The sequence below is a fragment of the Neospora caninum genome, chromosome IX (genome assembly GCF_000208865.1).
Source record: "Neospora caninum Liverpool complete genome, chromosome IX".
Taxonomy (NCBI): Eukaryota; Apicomplexa; class Conoidasida; order Eucoccidiorida; family Sarcocystidae; genus Neospora; species Neospora caninum.
In genome coordinates this window covers 517,277-532,271 of record NC_018390.1, presented here as the reverse complement: position 1 = coordinate 532,271, position 14,995 = coordinate 517,277, and the positions used below count along the sequence as shown (strand labels likewise).

Genomic DNA, 14,995 nt, shown 5'->3' with positions numbered 1-14,995 from the left:
TTCTTCATTCCTGCGGGGCCAAGACGCACAATTACCTCGATAGGCTGGTCACACACATTAAAACAAATTGCATTGTGAAATCCACCAAACTACTCAAGAGGACATGGCTATACACACATATCATATCATATATATATATATATATATACATGTAATGTAGTATACCCTTGCATGACACTGGTGTTTTCAGCATGCACGCCTCAGGGTTGAAACTCAAATTTACATCGCATCGCCGGGATTTTGGGGTCGTTCCTCGGAAATGTTTTCCCGAAAAGGAAAGCAATTGTCTGACTAACTTGGTTCCAGATGTGCAAACGGCTGGTTGCCGCCAGGGATACGGCGAACGGGAAGAGTAGTACAGGCAGGCACTGGCGGTGAAACAAGTTTTCGAGGGGCACAACTCTCGGTGTCATGTATGAATTCTTTGTATTTACGCTTGATTCTATTTACACCTAGGCATACACTCCTTGTAGATCGGTATCGGCTTCCCTTGGAATACGCTGATACGGAAGAAGGTGTTCTCAGACTGAGTCATCGCAGTATTTTCTCTGGTATTTCCTCACTTGATACGGACGGTTTTCTTTGCGTAGTCGACCCCCAGTGTGGGCTCATCCTTTACCTTCAAGTCTTCCCTGAAATTTAGATTTGTTCCCTCTAAATACCGTTGCAAAAGAGTCGTTTTGCCGACGCCTGAATCGCCTATCACAGCGATCCGGACTGCCTTTGAACAACGAAGAACTGGATCCTGCGGCTGGCGCGTGATAGGCGCGAATGCCAGCATCTTCTCTACCTCAGCGGTTTAGGTAAAAGCGCTTCTGCTAAAGAACCTAAGAGGCTTTCTGCCAGGAAGTCGATCTACCGGCGCAATCGATGCGTTCCGCGCCGCCGAGGTTCCGTCCGGTGTGGTGACTTCCCAGCACAACCAGCGAGAAGCGGCTAAAATTAAGATTCGAAAGAGGTCTGCACGCTCTGTGGACCTCAGGAAACCCCCTTCTTGGACTCAGACTGCTAGACAGAGATCGTCAAGAACTTAAGCGAATCTCGTGACTCTGCCGCTGTTACAGCCTGGCGAGGTTTAAGCGTGGCTGACCAGACAGGAAGACAGTACGTGGAGGTGGTCAGGCAAATCTAGGGGTTGTTCCTGGATGCATACGAGGAGACAAGCTGATGGCAAAGTGGGGCGAGCATTTCCCGTGGTTCATATAAATATATACTGCATACGTATATGTATATCTTCAGGCGAATAGATTGTGGAGTTCCCTACTGAAGAAGTGCCGTTACACGCGACAGCCCAGCTACGAGATCTGTTCTGTCAAGAAGCACACGCCGCGGAGGCATTTGGGAAATACTAGCGGACACGTCCGTGTTTGTAAGCTTTGACTGCGGGTAAGGTTTACCATGCTTTGTCCTGGGATGCCCAAGAACGCCCCAGCGCAGGCGGGCTTTCCGGTACCTCGGGAAGAGCCTCTAGACGAGACATTGCTTTCGAGCGCTGTCTCCCACCGGACGTGAAGGGAACTCTCCTCTGACCAAGAGAAGCCGTGAAACGCCACAACTGCATGCGCTTCACTGCCGGAGGGGCGGCCAGCTTTGAGGCGAGAACCCGCCCCACCTCGGAACGAAAAGGCAAGAAGGCGATCGGCAGGAAGCACCACGGCGATACGAGGCAAAAGGACAGTTGGTTCTGACGCTCTGTGCGCTTGTTTACATATCGGAACGGCGTGTGGATAAGGAGAAATCGTCCACGAAACAGACGCGAGTCTGGGTATGCGTGGAATTTCGTTGTTTTTGCAGCGTGTTGTTTTGAAAACCAGGTGAGTTCCGGTGTGTGGTAGCCTGTGGATACCAGATGACTTCGCCAGTGACGTACAACAGCCATCATAGCGAGAAAACCAGAAGAGCCTTCAACACAGCAAGGCTGAGAACATGTGCCGGAACAAACTCGTTAGGCAGAGCGTCACACCGAGTCGCGTCTGGATGCAAAACAACGGAGACCAGGGATATATGGCTCACCTAGAAGAACGAAATCTCGTTTCCACCAGCAACCCGGACCCGCGTTCGTTACGAACACTTGCGGCAACGTTGTGATGCATGGAAGTGTCAATCTCGTCAACATCAGTGGAGTCCCTTTTCGAGTCTGCAAAAGTGGAACCGCAGTATACACCCGACTACGCATGGTTCTCTAGTCTGGGAACACTTCCGGCTAACGCTGAGTCTAACGGCGGAAGACGCTCTGTTCGATAGGCTTTATTTTGCTCGATTTGCATCGTGGTCTGCTGATGGCCGCGATCGCGCTGCGACTCGCCGTTGCTCGACAGCGTGCCTGCTCGGTCCAGTAGCCTACGCTGTTTTCTTTGTCTCTGGGCCACAGCCTACGCAAGCTCGCCGTGTTTCCGCCCGCTGATCCTCAGTAAACGAACACACAAATATAAATATATATATATATATATGACCTACATTCGTGGCCACGTGAGTTGAGAAGATAAGAAAGCAGCCTCCTCACGGCAGAGCAGTCCGTGCCGACGTGTGTGCTGGTATGACGCCATATGACGGAGATACAATCAGTTCCCGGAACCAGTCTATTTGAAAAGACACGGTTATTGTCGTTCGTTTCCTCCCTGCCAGCGCGCATGTCATGTAGTTGCTGGTAGACCCTCGCTTGAAATGGGGTGCTCGAGCCACCCGCGTCTGCGAGAAACGGACTCGTGAAGGCGCTGCTGGGGCACGGCGAGCTCGACAGAATGAATATGTGCACCAGTACACGAGCATTCCACCGTAAAACGAAGTGCAATTTTGTCCTTTTTAAACCGGGCGTCAAACGCTTCAATCTACTTGGCTCATCACAGCACAGCTTTCACAAATGCATCGTTAGAGCAACTATGGAAAAAAAGAAGCGTGATACGCCCTCTCCTTCAGGCCATTCACACGCCTGTCGCGAAAGGACAAATGCGCATGCGAAGATGCGAATACATTTGTATACGCTTTTACATGTATGTAAGGAAAAGGTGCGGATACGATCGAAGCAGGCAGACCGACAATTTTAAGCCTTCTTGCAACTGAGGCCGTTTTCGACTATGAAGTTTTCGATGACCTGGACGACCTGGGTCTTGATCGCCTGACTGTCCACGAGGGAATGGGATGCCTTTTCGATAATCACAACTTTGGTCTTGTTCTGTGGAAGGGCGTTAGCCAGTTGTGTAGCGTCTTCACAAGGCACAGTACGATCTTCAGAGCCGTGGAGGATTAGAATCTTTTTCGTATTTTTGATCTGCGAGAAATACTGTCGGAGATCAAGCGTGAGACGGTCGAGGACACACTTTTTTGTTATGACGCGTTTGCGGCCATCTGGGGAAACGAATTCGACTTTTTCGTCGACTTCTGCGCCTTGCTTCTTCAAAATGTTTTTGTCATTCTCAAGCGTGGCTGACAGAACGTCAGCTTGCTTGCCCATCCCCGTACCGGCAGTCAGCACTGAGAACCCCTTGAATTTTTCAGAAGAAAAGTGTTTTTCTAGGCCTTGTCGCATATCGTAACGACCCGCAAGGCTGACCACTAGTGGGATATCATCAAAAATTGCAGCGTGAAGAAGAACGGTCGTCGCCGATCGGGAGTGACCGATTATACACACGACCTCGAGATTATACGATGAGCATGCGTCGACAACTGCGTGCAAGTCATCCTTTGCCTCATCCACATAGCCTCCAAAGCTCCAGTCCTCATCGCCTTCAGATTCTCCATTGCCGCGGAAGTCGAAACGAATCTGAACCACGGCAACCATGCCAGGTAGGAGGGATAGTGGGCGTTCTGTCTTTTGAATCAAATGCCTGGTGCGCACTCTTTAGGCCGTTACTATGCTAGTCGAGGGAAACCCATCTTTCTGTTGATGGTTTGGATTCACACAACAATTCTCCGTAACGATACACTTAACGTTGAGAGGGACCCCGCTGCCAGGGGATCTGCAATAAAAAAAACACTTGCTTCCCCTACTTCCTTTCCAGTGCCTGCCGTCCCGAGGGCTTCGCTTTTCGTTCTTTAAACTTACAGAAAGGCCCAACTTTGATCAGAAGGATTGTGTCACCATCGACTTTCTGGCCCTAGTGACATCTGTGGCTTCTCATTTTTTCACGGCTGACTTTGCTACGTGGAAACTGCTTCTCAGAATAAATCTCGTGACAACAGCTGACGTTGAAACTCTGTTGTCTACAGCAGCTGAACGGACTATCATGGGATACATATCTGTACCCCAGTAAACCTTGCACTCATTGGTCCTCGGGCTTTGTTAGATTCGATTCCACTTGTGCTTCCCCAGGAGATCAGTCAGATTTAACTCGTTGGCTGTCTCTGCACAGGACGTAGATATGAAAGATCAGGGTTCACTAGACACCTTACATCGGGTTGTTTTCTCCTTACGCAAGTCTTTGCGGGGCAAACACTTACCGAATTGACCGGTAGCCCGTCGGCTATAGTAGTCAGAAGTACGTGGCATTTGGTCGCGTACAGCCTGATAGGTGCACACAGTAGCAGTTTGCAGAAATCCCCCCAAACATGTAGGTCTGTGCAGCATTCCAAGCAACGGGCATTTAAGACACCCGAGATGATAGGGCCATTATGACAGACATTTGGGCATTCAGCGGAAAACATATCCGAACATCTGTCGCCGGAAGCTACGGTGAATTGCTACACGTTTCCCATTTCTACGAGCCGTCGATTTCAGAATATCGCCCCATTTATCCTGCCGGGTGATGGCGTCTTTCTTGGCCACACCAACCTCCCGTGCGACGGCTTACCCTGGACAGAGAATCGCGACTTTGTTGCAGTCAGGGTATTTTATGTCGACGTTGCAGGCCAGTTTGTGGCCCTTGAAGGAAGTTACGGAGAACCTGCCTTTACTGCGAAAGCAACAGAAAACGAAGACGCACTCAAAAGCCCAGTGCATTGGGCAACACTAAGGAAACCGTGGCAGCAGTAGCGGGGCATATAGGTAAGGATGAAGCAAGGAAAACGTATTTCTTTAGCTTCCATCCACCATGAGTCTCGTCGATGTCCTCATATGGCCACTGTATCAAGAATTTTGCCGCATTCATTCCCCCTCGTGTTCACTCGGTACCGGTCACACCGTGTTGGAGATTGTACGCAAAAATGCTGGTGTCCAATCGCCAGCTGCGTTCTACGGTGCATCCAGGTGCAAAGAAGAAGTGCAACGTGCTTGTAACGCTTTGGGAACGACTTCTCGCGGAGGAGGCACGGGCAGAACAAACAAAAGACGCGAAGAAACTACTGCTGGGATGTGCTTGCCGCGAACCGCTCAATGCGCCGCGTACGGCTCCCACTGAGAGAGGACACCGCAACTTGGTCCATAAAACAGAAAAAAGCGTCAGAACATGTCTCTGAGAGGAGAAATACGGCTCGGTGGAGTGCTGGAACTTAGCAGAACAAAGAAGCGAAAGCAGTAACCGTGAAGCAGTTGCTCCGTGCCTCCGCCAGCGATGTTTGTGGTTTGACCCTCGGACGAGCGCGAAAGTGGACAACCCAGTAGCTGCCACGGAACATTGCATCAGGGGAATTTGGAATCTTCTCGTGAATTCTCCCGAAAAAACTCACTCATTGGCAAAGCGCCAGTCAGGGATGTTTGCCTGCGGCATTTTGTTCGCCTTGTGTGCGTGCGAAAACGCCAACGAGTCAGGAGCTCTTCTCCGTCACTGGGAGAAAAAGCCTGTCTGTGATCACGCAGGGACGCATGAGTTCTCGGAATGCCGGAGCAATGGAAAAAACGTCAAGGAAGAAGGTTTTTCCTTCGAGAAAAATCGTTCCTTCCCTACTGCTGACTCATGTGGAGATGGACAAACGACAGGAAAAGACACACCAGCACAGCGGAGACAGGCACTCTATCCCGTGCCGGTCTCCACGTCTCCGAATTTTTTTTAAAAGTCGCCTACTACAGATGGGGGATTGGCCGGTAAACTGCATAGGGTGTATCATGCGTTTGACTTCCTAGTTCAGTTTTCAGAATACAGTAACGATTTAGAAGGATGCATTAAGGCCAGATTTACAAATTGCTACAGACGCAACAGCGTCGTTACGACCGCATGTAGGTACGGGTTAAGACGCAACTACAGTTCGAAGTTTTCTGTTTTTTACATACAATTATCTGATTCTGTGGCACACACTGCATCTGCGTGCCCGTGCCCTCGCCTACTTTTCCGAGCTCGTGGCGAGGACTGCATTTCTATTAGGTACATATGCATAGATATACACATGTACTCACATTCCCCACGTGCCGCGTCCCAGTACCATGCAGCTTGAGTGGTGTTGCAGCCGCACGTTGTGTCCGAGGGGTATGATCCCAAGGAATGGCAAACCGCCTGATCGCGACTTTTTAACAAGGTTTCTTCTGATGTGCCTTTCTAGTGCAGTTGTCGTCATTTCTGCGTCAGCATCGAGTACCACTACCTCTGTTGGGTCTTTCCTTTCAAACCCGCGCGATTATCGGCTCACATACGCTTGGAAGCACGACTGCAGATATGCCAGGAGCAACTCCCGTAGTTACACATGTTGACTACCCAGGTGCACACCGTTAAACTGGTACTTAATGGGGGCTTTTTAATCGCCGCGTCGCTAGACTGAATTCTCGGTCCACTCCGGAAAACAGGTTTCTCACAAACATGCCGCGCTCAAGTGTTGCTGCAGTGGAAAGACATTCTAGGTGGGCACCAAATCTCGTGTCCCCACTACATTTCAAGCAATGAAGATAGGTAGATGACGGTGCTCTAACGCAAAGCTTCGACTTCGAGGACGCTATGGCGTAGCGAATCTACAAGCGACAACCGAGAGGCGGTGTGCGATGAAGCCACCCTGTGTGGAGATGCGTTTGAGCAAACGGCGTCCCAGCTGGCCGGTTGCTGGCGCTCGTCAGAACTGCGTTATGTCTCTTCTCTACCAGCACTAGCCACAGAGCGATCTTTGTGTCCCCGCGCAGCTTCTGCGGCGAAACCTGGCGAGATGCGTTTGGTGAGACGCAAGTGTTTGGAGACGATAAGGAGAACGGAGAGGTTGAGTTAGGAACCTTAAGAAACAGTTAGAGAGCAAAACACGTTCTACCCCACATCCCCTTATGTCGCCCGTGTCTGTGTTGCGCGACTCCTTCTTTTGACTCGACGCACAGCAGAAACATCTTTAACTTGTTCTCTGTCTAGAGACTTATTTCTTCAAAGTCTTCAGCTTCTGCTGCATGACCTTTCTCCGCTGCTTCAAGATGACCATGAGCTTGAAGCGGTCAAAGTCGGTCATGTTTGCACGCTGTTCCTTGACTTGTCTCTTCTTTCCCCAGGAGGACTGGTTGAATTTTGCAATCACATCATCCTTCTCCAAGGCCTTCTTCAGCGTCGCGGAGCGCACACTGCGGGGGATCTTCAGATACTGGTCCGTCAACGCAATGCGGCGCACGGGCATGGACTGACGCTTCACGCTGAGAATGGCGAAATGCGCACACGCAAACCTCGCTCCAGTGAAGACACAAGTTGCTAACGCACGCCTGCATAAGAATGTGCGACGCCGTGCTAGTAGCACGAATACAAGACACTATAATGTGGACTTGAGAATCAATGCAAAACGGAGTGTGACACAGGATGGACACACGTCAATGGAATGAGAGCCAGCTCCCCCAATCGCTCGAACCGAACGGAATCAAGGCGAGTCTCTCAGCAACACCGCAGACGGCCTAAAGCACCACTCTTCAACGCCGATAAAAAGACAACACATCACACAATATCGTTAGCACGCGAAAAGGCCCGTTGCACGAGCACCGATACGCGATATCAGTAACGTCCATCAAGTGAAGACAGGAGGCTGCGAAAATACAGTCACAGTTTTCGTGTGGAGGGCGGTTCGTGGAGCATTCGCATCTACGCAAAGACGGTCTCCTGCGACTCCCTCCGAGAATATCGGAGCCCGATCCACCGGCAGGTCCATCGCTTATGAATGCAGCGGACGCTGACTTACCCAGTCACTCCAGCGCCGTCAACGAGCACGCGGGTTTGGTTGATGATGTCCACGACGAAGCACAGCTGCACGACATGCAGAGACAGCCAAAACATTTAGGACTCAGGGAGCAAAACAAAATGGCGCAACGAGAGGAACGTGCTCGACGGTAGAAGTAGACCACGGCACCAAGCGCCACAGACAGCCTGCCGTTCTTTGGTGGTGTGTTTTGTGTGAAGCGGAAATGCATCCGCCACCAGACTCCGTCGCTCCGTGAACACACTCAAGTGAGACATTTTCACCTTCCGAGAAAGGACGCGGGGAGCACACAAAGAGCCCTGCACGCGTCACCCCGTTCCTCGAAAGCCTTCCTTGTGTTCCCAAACACCAACGCCCATCTACCGCCACTCGAGCGGCGTCTCGTTTCTTCCCCGTACACCAAACAGAGCAGCCTGGCTACGGAGTCCCCCCAAGGACGGACTTCCTTCCGCCCTCTCCCACACAAACAGGACAGAACGACACTTGCGTTAAGGAGGCATTCGAAGCTGCCTCGCAGCGCCGGAAGAAGAGTCAACCCGGCATGTAAAAGTAAAAAGCGACGCGAAGTTAACACTTCCCAGACCCTGCGTTCTCAGTCCACTAGTGTTCAAGTGAGGACGGCGCGGAACAGGGGCCTTGCCGCGTTCTGGACCACGAACTCCCTCGGTGAATTTCGCCGTATTCTCGCACGATAAATACGATGAACAGCGCAAGATCCTGGAAATCTGCGCGTGACATTCAGATAAGATTTCGTTTTCTTGGAAGAATTGCGAGCATGCACGCGCAGCCGTCGACGAGAGAGGCCACACAGGCCCCCACACCCGGTTTTTGCGGGCAAGGAAAAACGCGCAAACCGTCGTGTACTCTTCAATTCCTTTCGTACAGAAGAATCACAAACAAAAGCAGTACGTGAGGTGAAGCGAGCGCTTGTGAACATCCGTGGCGCGTCGAGTTTTCTACGTAAAAAGTCCCCGAAGCCAAGGGAAACTGTGTAGGAACCCACCTTTCCTGCGTCAGGGCCATACTGAACGACGCAAAGCCTTCCAGGCTGGTAGTATCGGGTGAAAAGCCCCATGTTTGTCGCGCGGAAGGTAGGAAAAACCGCAAGGGACAACACCAACAAAAAATCAAAATTCCATAAAAAGGATGACCGGTGTCCCCCAAATGTTTCTCAGGTCCGAGGAGACGGAGCGCGGCCTTTCTACGGTACGTTTTCGCGAAAAACGCATTGCTCCCCGAAAAAAAGGAGAAGGGCATGCATTCGCTCCATTTTGACGCTAACGCAGTCACTACGACACAACCGTGCCACAAGGCCCCTCTCCGAAATCGATATCGGCTTATATTCGGAGAAACGCGTGCGGTAGCACGGTGTGTGGTGTTCGTGGCATGCAAACCAGTGTGAGACAGCGAGACTCGCCGTCTTGCCGAGGCAAGAAACCGTTTGTGAGTCACTGGCTGACGGACAGGTGAAACCTGCATTTCCGCTCGTATCCGTGGGCGTCTGACTTCTGACACCAGCGGCCAAGCTCCAGCGTTTTCGGGAAATCTTTTTGGAAGGCTGCCTTCGTCCTTGGCGCCCCGCTCGAGACGTCCGGGCTCGACAAAAAACGGTGACGCCAGCAGCTTGTTCCGCAGCTGCGAGTGCCTCGAACGGGGGCCGTCCACTGAGGACGCAAGAGCCGAGGTGTTGGAAGGACCAAAGATCGTTAGTTAGAAATCAGTTTTCGTGGCTGCAATGCGAGCATCGCAGTTTTTCCTCCGGTGGCTGTTAGCCGGACGCGCACACGCGGCGCAAGCCGATCTTCGAGTCTCTCTCCGGCACAATCGCTCGACCCGCACCTTCGCGCAAGGTCGACTAAAAAACGCGGGCGTGTCTTGAGAGAGAAGCGGAGGCTGCGGCTGCCCTCACTTTTCTGAACGTTTGAAAAGAGCCCCTTGTCGCTCTTGCACTTCTTTCGAAGACCTCGAAGACGGGTCTTTTTTGTGGTAAGCCTCGCGTCTCGCGTATCCCGACACAGCGCGCCCAGTGAAGACGGAGCGCTCAGGCTTCAAGCCGTGATTTCTGAAGGCAAGCCTTTCAAGACGGTTTCCGAGATGGAGGACTTTGAGAAAAAGAGCATGGCGGCGGAGTTTGTTGGGAGCTTTGCACTCCTCTTCGCCGCCGAGCTCCTGAGCCTGTTCAGGTCGGACCTGTTCTCGTACGGCCTCGCGTTGTCCCTGACCTACGCCGTCGTGGCTTCAGCCCTCCACCAGTTCCGCGGTGTACAGCTAAACCCGATCCTGACGCTGATTGAAGTTTTTGCCGGACGCATCAAGCTCAAGAGTGCTTTGATGAGCATGGTTCTTCAGTTTGCCGGAGCGGCTCTCGGAGCTTCGCTGGCGGCCTTGATTTGCGGCGAGTCGGGCATTCTGCCCGCTGGAATAGAAGGCGCGGTGTCTTCAAAAATTCTTCTCGCACAGCTCGTTTTCTGCACCACTTTGGCGTTTGCCCACATCGAGACGTCAGCGGACGGCGGCCAACTCTCCGGCGTGACCGTGGCCCTAGTCACGTACGCCGCATACACCGCGACCTTTGGCCTCTCTGGATACCTCAACCCCGCAGTGGCGCTCGGCACAAATATCGGAAATGCACTGCAAGGAACCTCAATCAATTACTCCCAGTTTGCGTCGTTTGTGGTGATCCCCTTCTTGGCTGCGGCGGCGGGCTGGGGCGCCTACAAGCTGTCGTACGACAACCTGCTCATGGCGGAATTCTTTTCAAGTCTTTCCTTCACCTACTGCGCGTGCTGCGCTATGACAGGGGATATCAAAGGCACCAACACAGCTATCAGCATTGGGTGCATGGCGGCGGCGCTGATTTACGCGATAGGCTGGAAATCTGGCGGCGCACTCAACCCAGCCGTCACCTTGGGCACGCTGGTCTCGGGTCACAACCGCGTCGCCGATATGCTGTTTTACTGCTTCTTCCAGTGTGGAGCAGGCGTTTTGGGAGCCGTCTTGGCGCGGTACACGATGGGGCCTCTCGGGCTGTTCAACATTCTATCGTCAGGAAACCACATCTCTGACCTCCTGACGCTGCTCCTCTTCAGTATGCTCCTCATGGCCGCCTATTCCTTGACGTTTGGAGATCTCTTTGGACGCCCTGCGGGGACTGTGATCGGCGCGGTGTATACAGCTTTCCACTTGGTTTCTTCTAAGGCCCTCACTCTCAACGTCCAAACAGCCTTCGGCATCATCATCAGCCAGCTTCTTCTCAACGGCTACGCCGAAGACTGGGGGAGTGCCGTGGCGTGCCTTACCATCCCCATTCTCGGCTCTTTCCTCGCCTCCGGCCTCCTCTCGCTCCTACCTAGCCGATACCAAAGACACGCATGAAGAAGTCAGCGACAGAGAAAAGCCGAGCTGACATTAAATGACGCCGGGAGAACGGCCAAGAAACCGTTTCACGCCGATTAAATTGTAGGCAATTGTGCTCCGCGTGTGCGTCTCGAAGCAAACGTCTTTTTATACTGCACTGACGAATCTCTAAAAGCTGGAAAGACTGTTTGTGGCCCTTCGGATTTTTATCTTTCGCGGTGCTCTCGTACCGTCCGTGGGGGCCCGTTTTGTCGGCGTCGTCGTACGCTCTTTTTACGACTTGGTGACTCCCTTGATAATGTATCGAGACTAGGAAAACAAAACGTCCAGTGCCTGCCAAGTCGTTGTACAGTTTCACGCGGTGGCGTCAACACCACTTTACCGGAACGAGAGAACCGGGGGACCCCAATGCCACTCGAAAGACGCAGCCACGCTAGAAACGAGAGTAGCCGCCTGCGCTATTAAGATTTACAAAACACTCCGCGTTCCTTTTCACCGGGAGAAGTCTTCCCCCCCCCCATGCCGCACTTCCTCCAGAGCAGAGTATAAAGATATCACATCGTCAGATTTTTCTGGAACCAGCCTGGAACTGAGGTGCTTTTGCTTTCTGAATCGACGCACGTGGGGGAATCCCTGAGAGAACGATGTTTTTAGGACGCGGAGGTATTTTTCGCGCCTAAAAACAACTTACGCGCCAGTCAACGAGTCATCTTTGGACTTTTTACATGGACAAACCTCCGTACGTGCTTTATGGGTCTTGGCTTTTTCCAGAAGGAAAAGCTTTTAAAGACGAGAGCGCGAGGCGAACACGACGACCTGTGCAGAATATGGCTTGTGGTTTGGAAGAGCATACCCGAGCGTGGAAGACTCTTTACGCGCGCTTTTCTCCTCGTTCCATATTTTGAGCGTTTTGTGTCGTCCTGACCGCCCCCCGCGCTCGAGCGTATTTATAGTAGGCCTCTTCTTGCGGCCGAGGTGTTGAACCAAAAGAAAAAACGTCCCAGAACAGATCTCTGAGTTGCGCAGGGTTCCCTGGCGAGAAAAGGGAGACTCGCTTCGTTTTCCAAATCTGTCGCGGAGAACCGGAGTGCAGAGCTTCACTCCTGTTTCTACATGAGTCTACGGGAACCCCTTCCGGCGGAACAGGAGTGCTTGTGCGACTTGGGTTGCCCTCGGCGTGTTGCGTCTTTGGTGTTTATCCTAACTGAAAAGACAAGCGGGTGTGCGTGTCTCGGGAAGCATGCCCGTTCCTGAGGCTTTTTCCGCATTTGCCACTTGTGCCCAAAAAGACAGAAAGCCTCGTTGCTTTCGCGTCCGCAGAGAATCCAAGTTTTTGTGATCCACTCGAGAAGACTGGTTCGCTAAGTTACTACACACTGTTGGTCTTCGCGAAGGGGACGGGGCGAGAAAAAGGTCGGGTTAGCTCTGCCTTCATCGCCCCTCTGGAACCGTTGAAAGAACGGTGTGTCGTCTCATGCCTGCTCCCCTGCGCACCTGAAGAGCTCACGGCGTGGAAAGCGCCATTTTTTTCCGACAAAAAGTGTCTTTGCGACCTTCCCTAACTTTTTGGTACAGCATGGTCTCCCCATTCCTACGATCCCAGGTTCAAAAAAACAGAGCTTCCTGCGGGCTCATCCGACTTGACCCCGCCCGGTCAGCCATTCTGACTCTTCTGCGCCGTTCTCTCCACTGTTTCAGAGGTAGAGACTCTCCGGAATGTTTCCCTTCTTCTGGTAAAGCGCCTTCTCCTTCGCTTTCCTCAGGTCTTCCTGGGTGATCTTCATGCGCCGTTCGCGCAGAGCCAGCAGCCCTGCCTCCGTGCACGTCGCCTGAACAACGCATGCAGAAAAACACCCGTCCGCCACTTTGCATGCATTCGCGCGCACGCCCAAGTATGGCAGGCCCGACGTTTCCACACCCCTGTCGCTCTTTTTAGTGAGCACATGCACACGCATGCAGGCAACGCTTCGTGGCTGCATGCGTCGCGACTGCGCTGGCTGCGGTTTACCTTGATGTCGGCGCCGGAGAGTTCGTCCTTCGCCATGACAAACTCCTCGAGGTCGACGTCGTCCGCCATGGTCATCTTCGCGGTGTGAATCTGAAAAACACACGAGATGTTTCCAGAGGCACATGAGACCGTCTCGCAACCCCGGAACCCGGCGTGTTCTGCTTCGCTGACGCATTGCCTCCTCTGTCGCTTCTCGTTCTGTCTTTACCTGGAAGATCTTCCGCTTTGTTTTGGTGTCTGGATTCGGCAGCTGAATCTTTCGGTCGATGCGTCCAGGTCGAATGAGCGCAGGGTCAAGACTCTCGATTCGATTGGTGGCCATGATCACTTTCACGTCTCCTTTGCTTTCGAAGCCATCGAGTTGGTTGAGCAACTCCAGCATAGTTCGCTGAATCTCTTTCTCTCCTCCGCTCGTGGCGTCGTACCTGAAAAAGGAAACGCACCCCTCGCCGCTCGCCATCAGAGCTGTGTGCGCTCTCTCCAGTCTTTTTTTCTCTCCTTTTTGCGCAGGTAACTCCACTCGAAAAGAACACAAATGGAGCCTCGCCCAGTCTCTTCCTCCCACGCTTGCGCGGCTCTCGCTCTCGCCGTACTTCTCTCTCGACAGCTGTGTGTCTGTGCGCACCTCCGCGACGAGTCCACACCGGTACCCTCCCTGGACGCGCGCGCGATTTCTTTGCGATTGGGGAAACGAAACCGAACAAACGCCAAACACCCTAGAGACTGTCCAGGCACGCATCCACTTGAATTCTTTTGTGGGAGGGTAACTGTCTTCTTGCGATTGCGAAACTTCCTCGACAGCGCGTGCCACGCTCACCGTTTCGTCCCGACCGCGTCGATTTCGTCGATGAAGACAATGCTCGGCGCGTGCTCGTGGGCGAGTTTGAACATTTCCCTGACCAGCTTCGGTCCGTCTCCCAAGTACTTTTGAATCAGTTCACTCCCGACAACTCGAAGAAAGGTCGCGGAAGTCTCGTTGGCCACGGCCTTCGCGAGAAGCGTCTTTCCTGGAAGCACACACACACACACACCGCAGAGACAAAAAATGTGACGGCGCCGCTCAAGAAGGAGAGGCGAAGGGAAAGGGGAGATCGGAGGCGAAGACAACGCGTCGAAGTGCCCATAATAGAAAGGCCAAGAACAAAGCAGAGAAAAAGTACCTGTTCCTGGGGGCCCGTAGAGAATGACGCCCTTTGGTGGACTGATGCCGATGTCGTCGAAGAACTCAGGATGGGTCAGAGGGAACTCGACCGCTTCCTTCACTTCCTGCGAAACATGAAGCAGGAAACCAAAAGGCCAGGACTGCAAGAGAGAAAGAGGATTCAGAGGTTCTCAAAAGAGATCCACAGAAAACTTCAGAGGACGCGAGCACGGTGCGAGGGAAAGGCAAGACACCCGCGAACCGTTCCTCGCGGCGGACACTTTGTCCCGCGTGCCGCGCAGGCAAAACGCGCCGCGCCTTCAGTCGGTGAAAGTTCTTTCGGTTGCCAGGAACGGACTTGCATATTAGGTGATCTTCGCGGACAGATTGTGAGCACCGAAAAACGCCTGTCTCTCTGTGCTTTTGCGAAACTGCCTCCGATTTCTCGCTCGCGTCCCCTTGCCTCGCACCGG

At 52.8% G+C, this 14,995-nt stretch overlaps 4 protein-coding genes across 4 annotated transcripts in view; 1 reads left to right on the top strand and 3 right to left on the bottom strand.

The window, feature by feature from the left end:
- Nucleotides 1-3,040: 3,040 nt before the first annotated feature.
- NCLIV_039040 (hypothetical protein) lies at nucleotides 3,041-5,642 on the bottom strand (the record flags this gene model as incomplete). The annotated part of the gene is made up of 4 exons (XM_003880813.1): nucleotides 3,041-3,760; nucleotides 4,438-4,501; nucleotides 4,788-4,889; nucleotides 5,602-5,642. 4 exons carry the CDS (start codon nucleotides 5,640-5,642, stop codon nucleotides 3,041-3,043), a joined length of 927 nt encoding a protein of 308 aa, XP_003880862.1.
- A 1,555-nt stretch (nucleotides 5,643-7,197) lies between these two features.
- Nucleotides 7,198-9,091, bottom strand: NCLIV_039030 (hypothetical protein; the record flags this gene model as incomplete). Its single annotated transcript, XM_003880812.1, has 3 exons — nucleotides 7,198-7,465; nucleotides 7,999-8,063; nucleotides 9,020-9,091. The coding sequence occupies 3 exons, from the start codon at nucleotides 9,089-9,091 to the stop codon at nucleotides 7,198-7,200; spliced, it is 405 nt and encodes a 134-aa protein (XP_003880861.1).
- Nucleotides 9,092-10,110: 1,019 nt separating this feature from the next.
- Nucleotides 10,111-11,391, top strand: NCLIV_039020 (putative aquaporin; the record flags this gene model as incomplete). Its single annotated transcript, XM_003880811.1, has 1 exon — nucleotides 10,111-11,391. The coding sequence occupies one exon, from the start codon at nucleotides 10,111-10,113 to the stop codon at nucleotides 11,389-11,391; it is 1,281 nt and encodes a 426-aa protein (XP_003880860.1).
- Nucleotides 11,392-13,067: 1,676 nt separating this feature from the next.
- The window catches only part of NCLIV_039000 (probable 26S protease regulatory subunit 6B,related), a gene marked incomplete at both ends in the record, with an annotated part of 4,286 nt that continues 2,358 nt past the window's right edge, over nucleotides 13,068-14,995 (bottom strand). Inside the window, 5 exons of the mRNA XM_003880810.1 lie at nucleotides 13,068-13,202; nucleotides 13,382-13,471; nucleotides 13,590-13,806; nucleotides 14,199-14,388; nucleotides 14,542-14,647. Of these exons, the coding sequence (XP_003880859.1) occupies nucleotides 13,068-13,202; nucleotides 13,382-13,471; nucleotides 13,590-13,806; nucleotides 14,199-14,388; nucleotides 14,542-14,647 (738 nt within the window). The remainder of the gene's footprint in view (nucleotides 13,203-13,381; nucleotides 13,472-13,589; nucleotides 13,807-14,198; nucleotides 14,389-14,541; nucleotides 14,648-14,995) is intronic.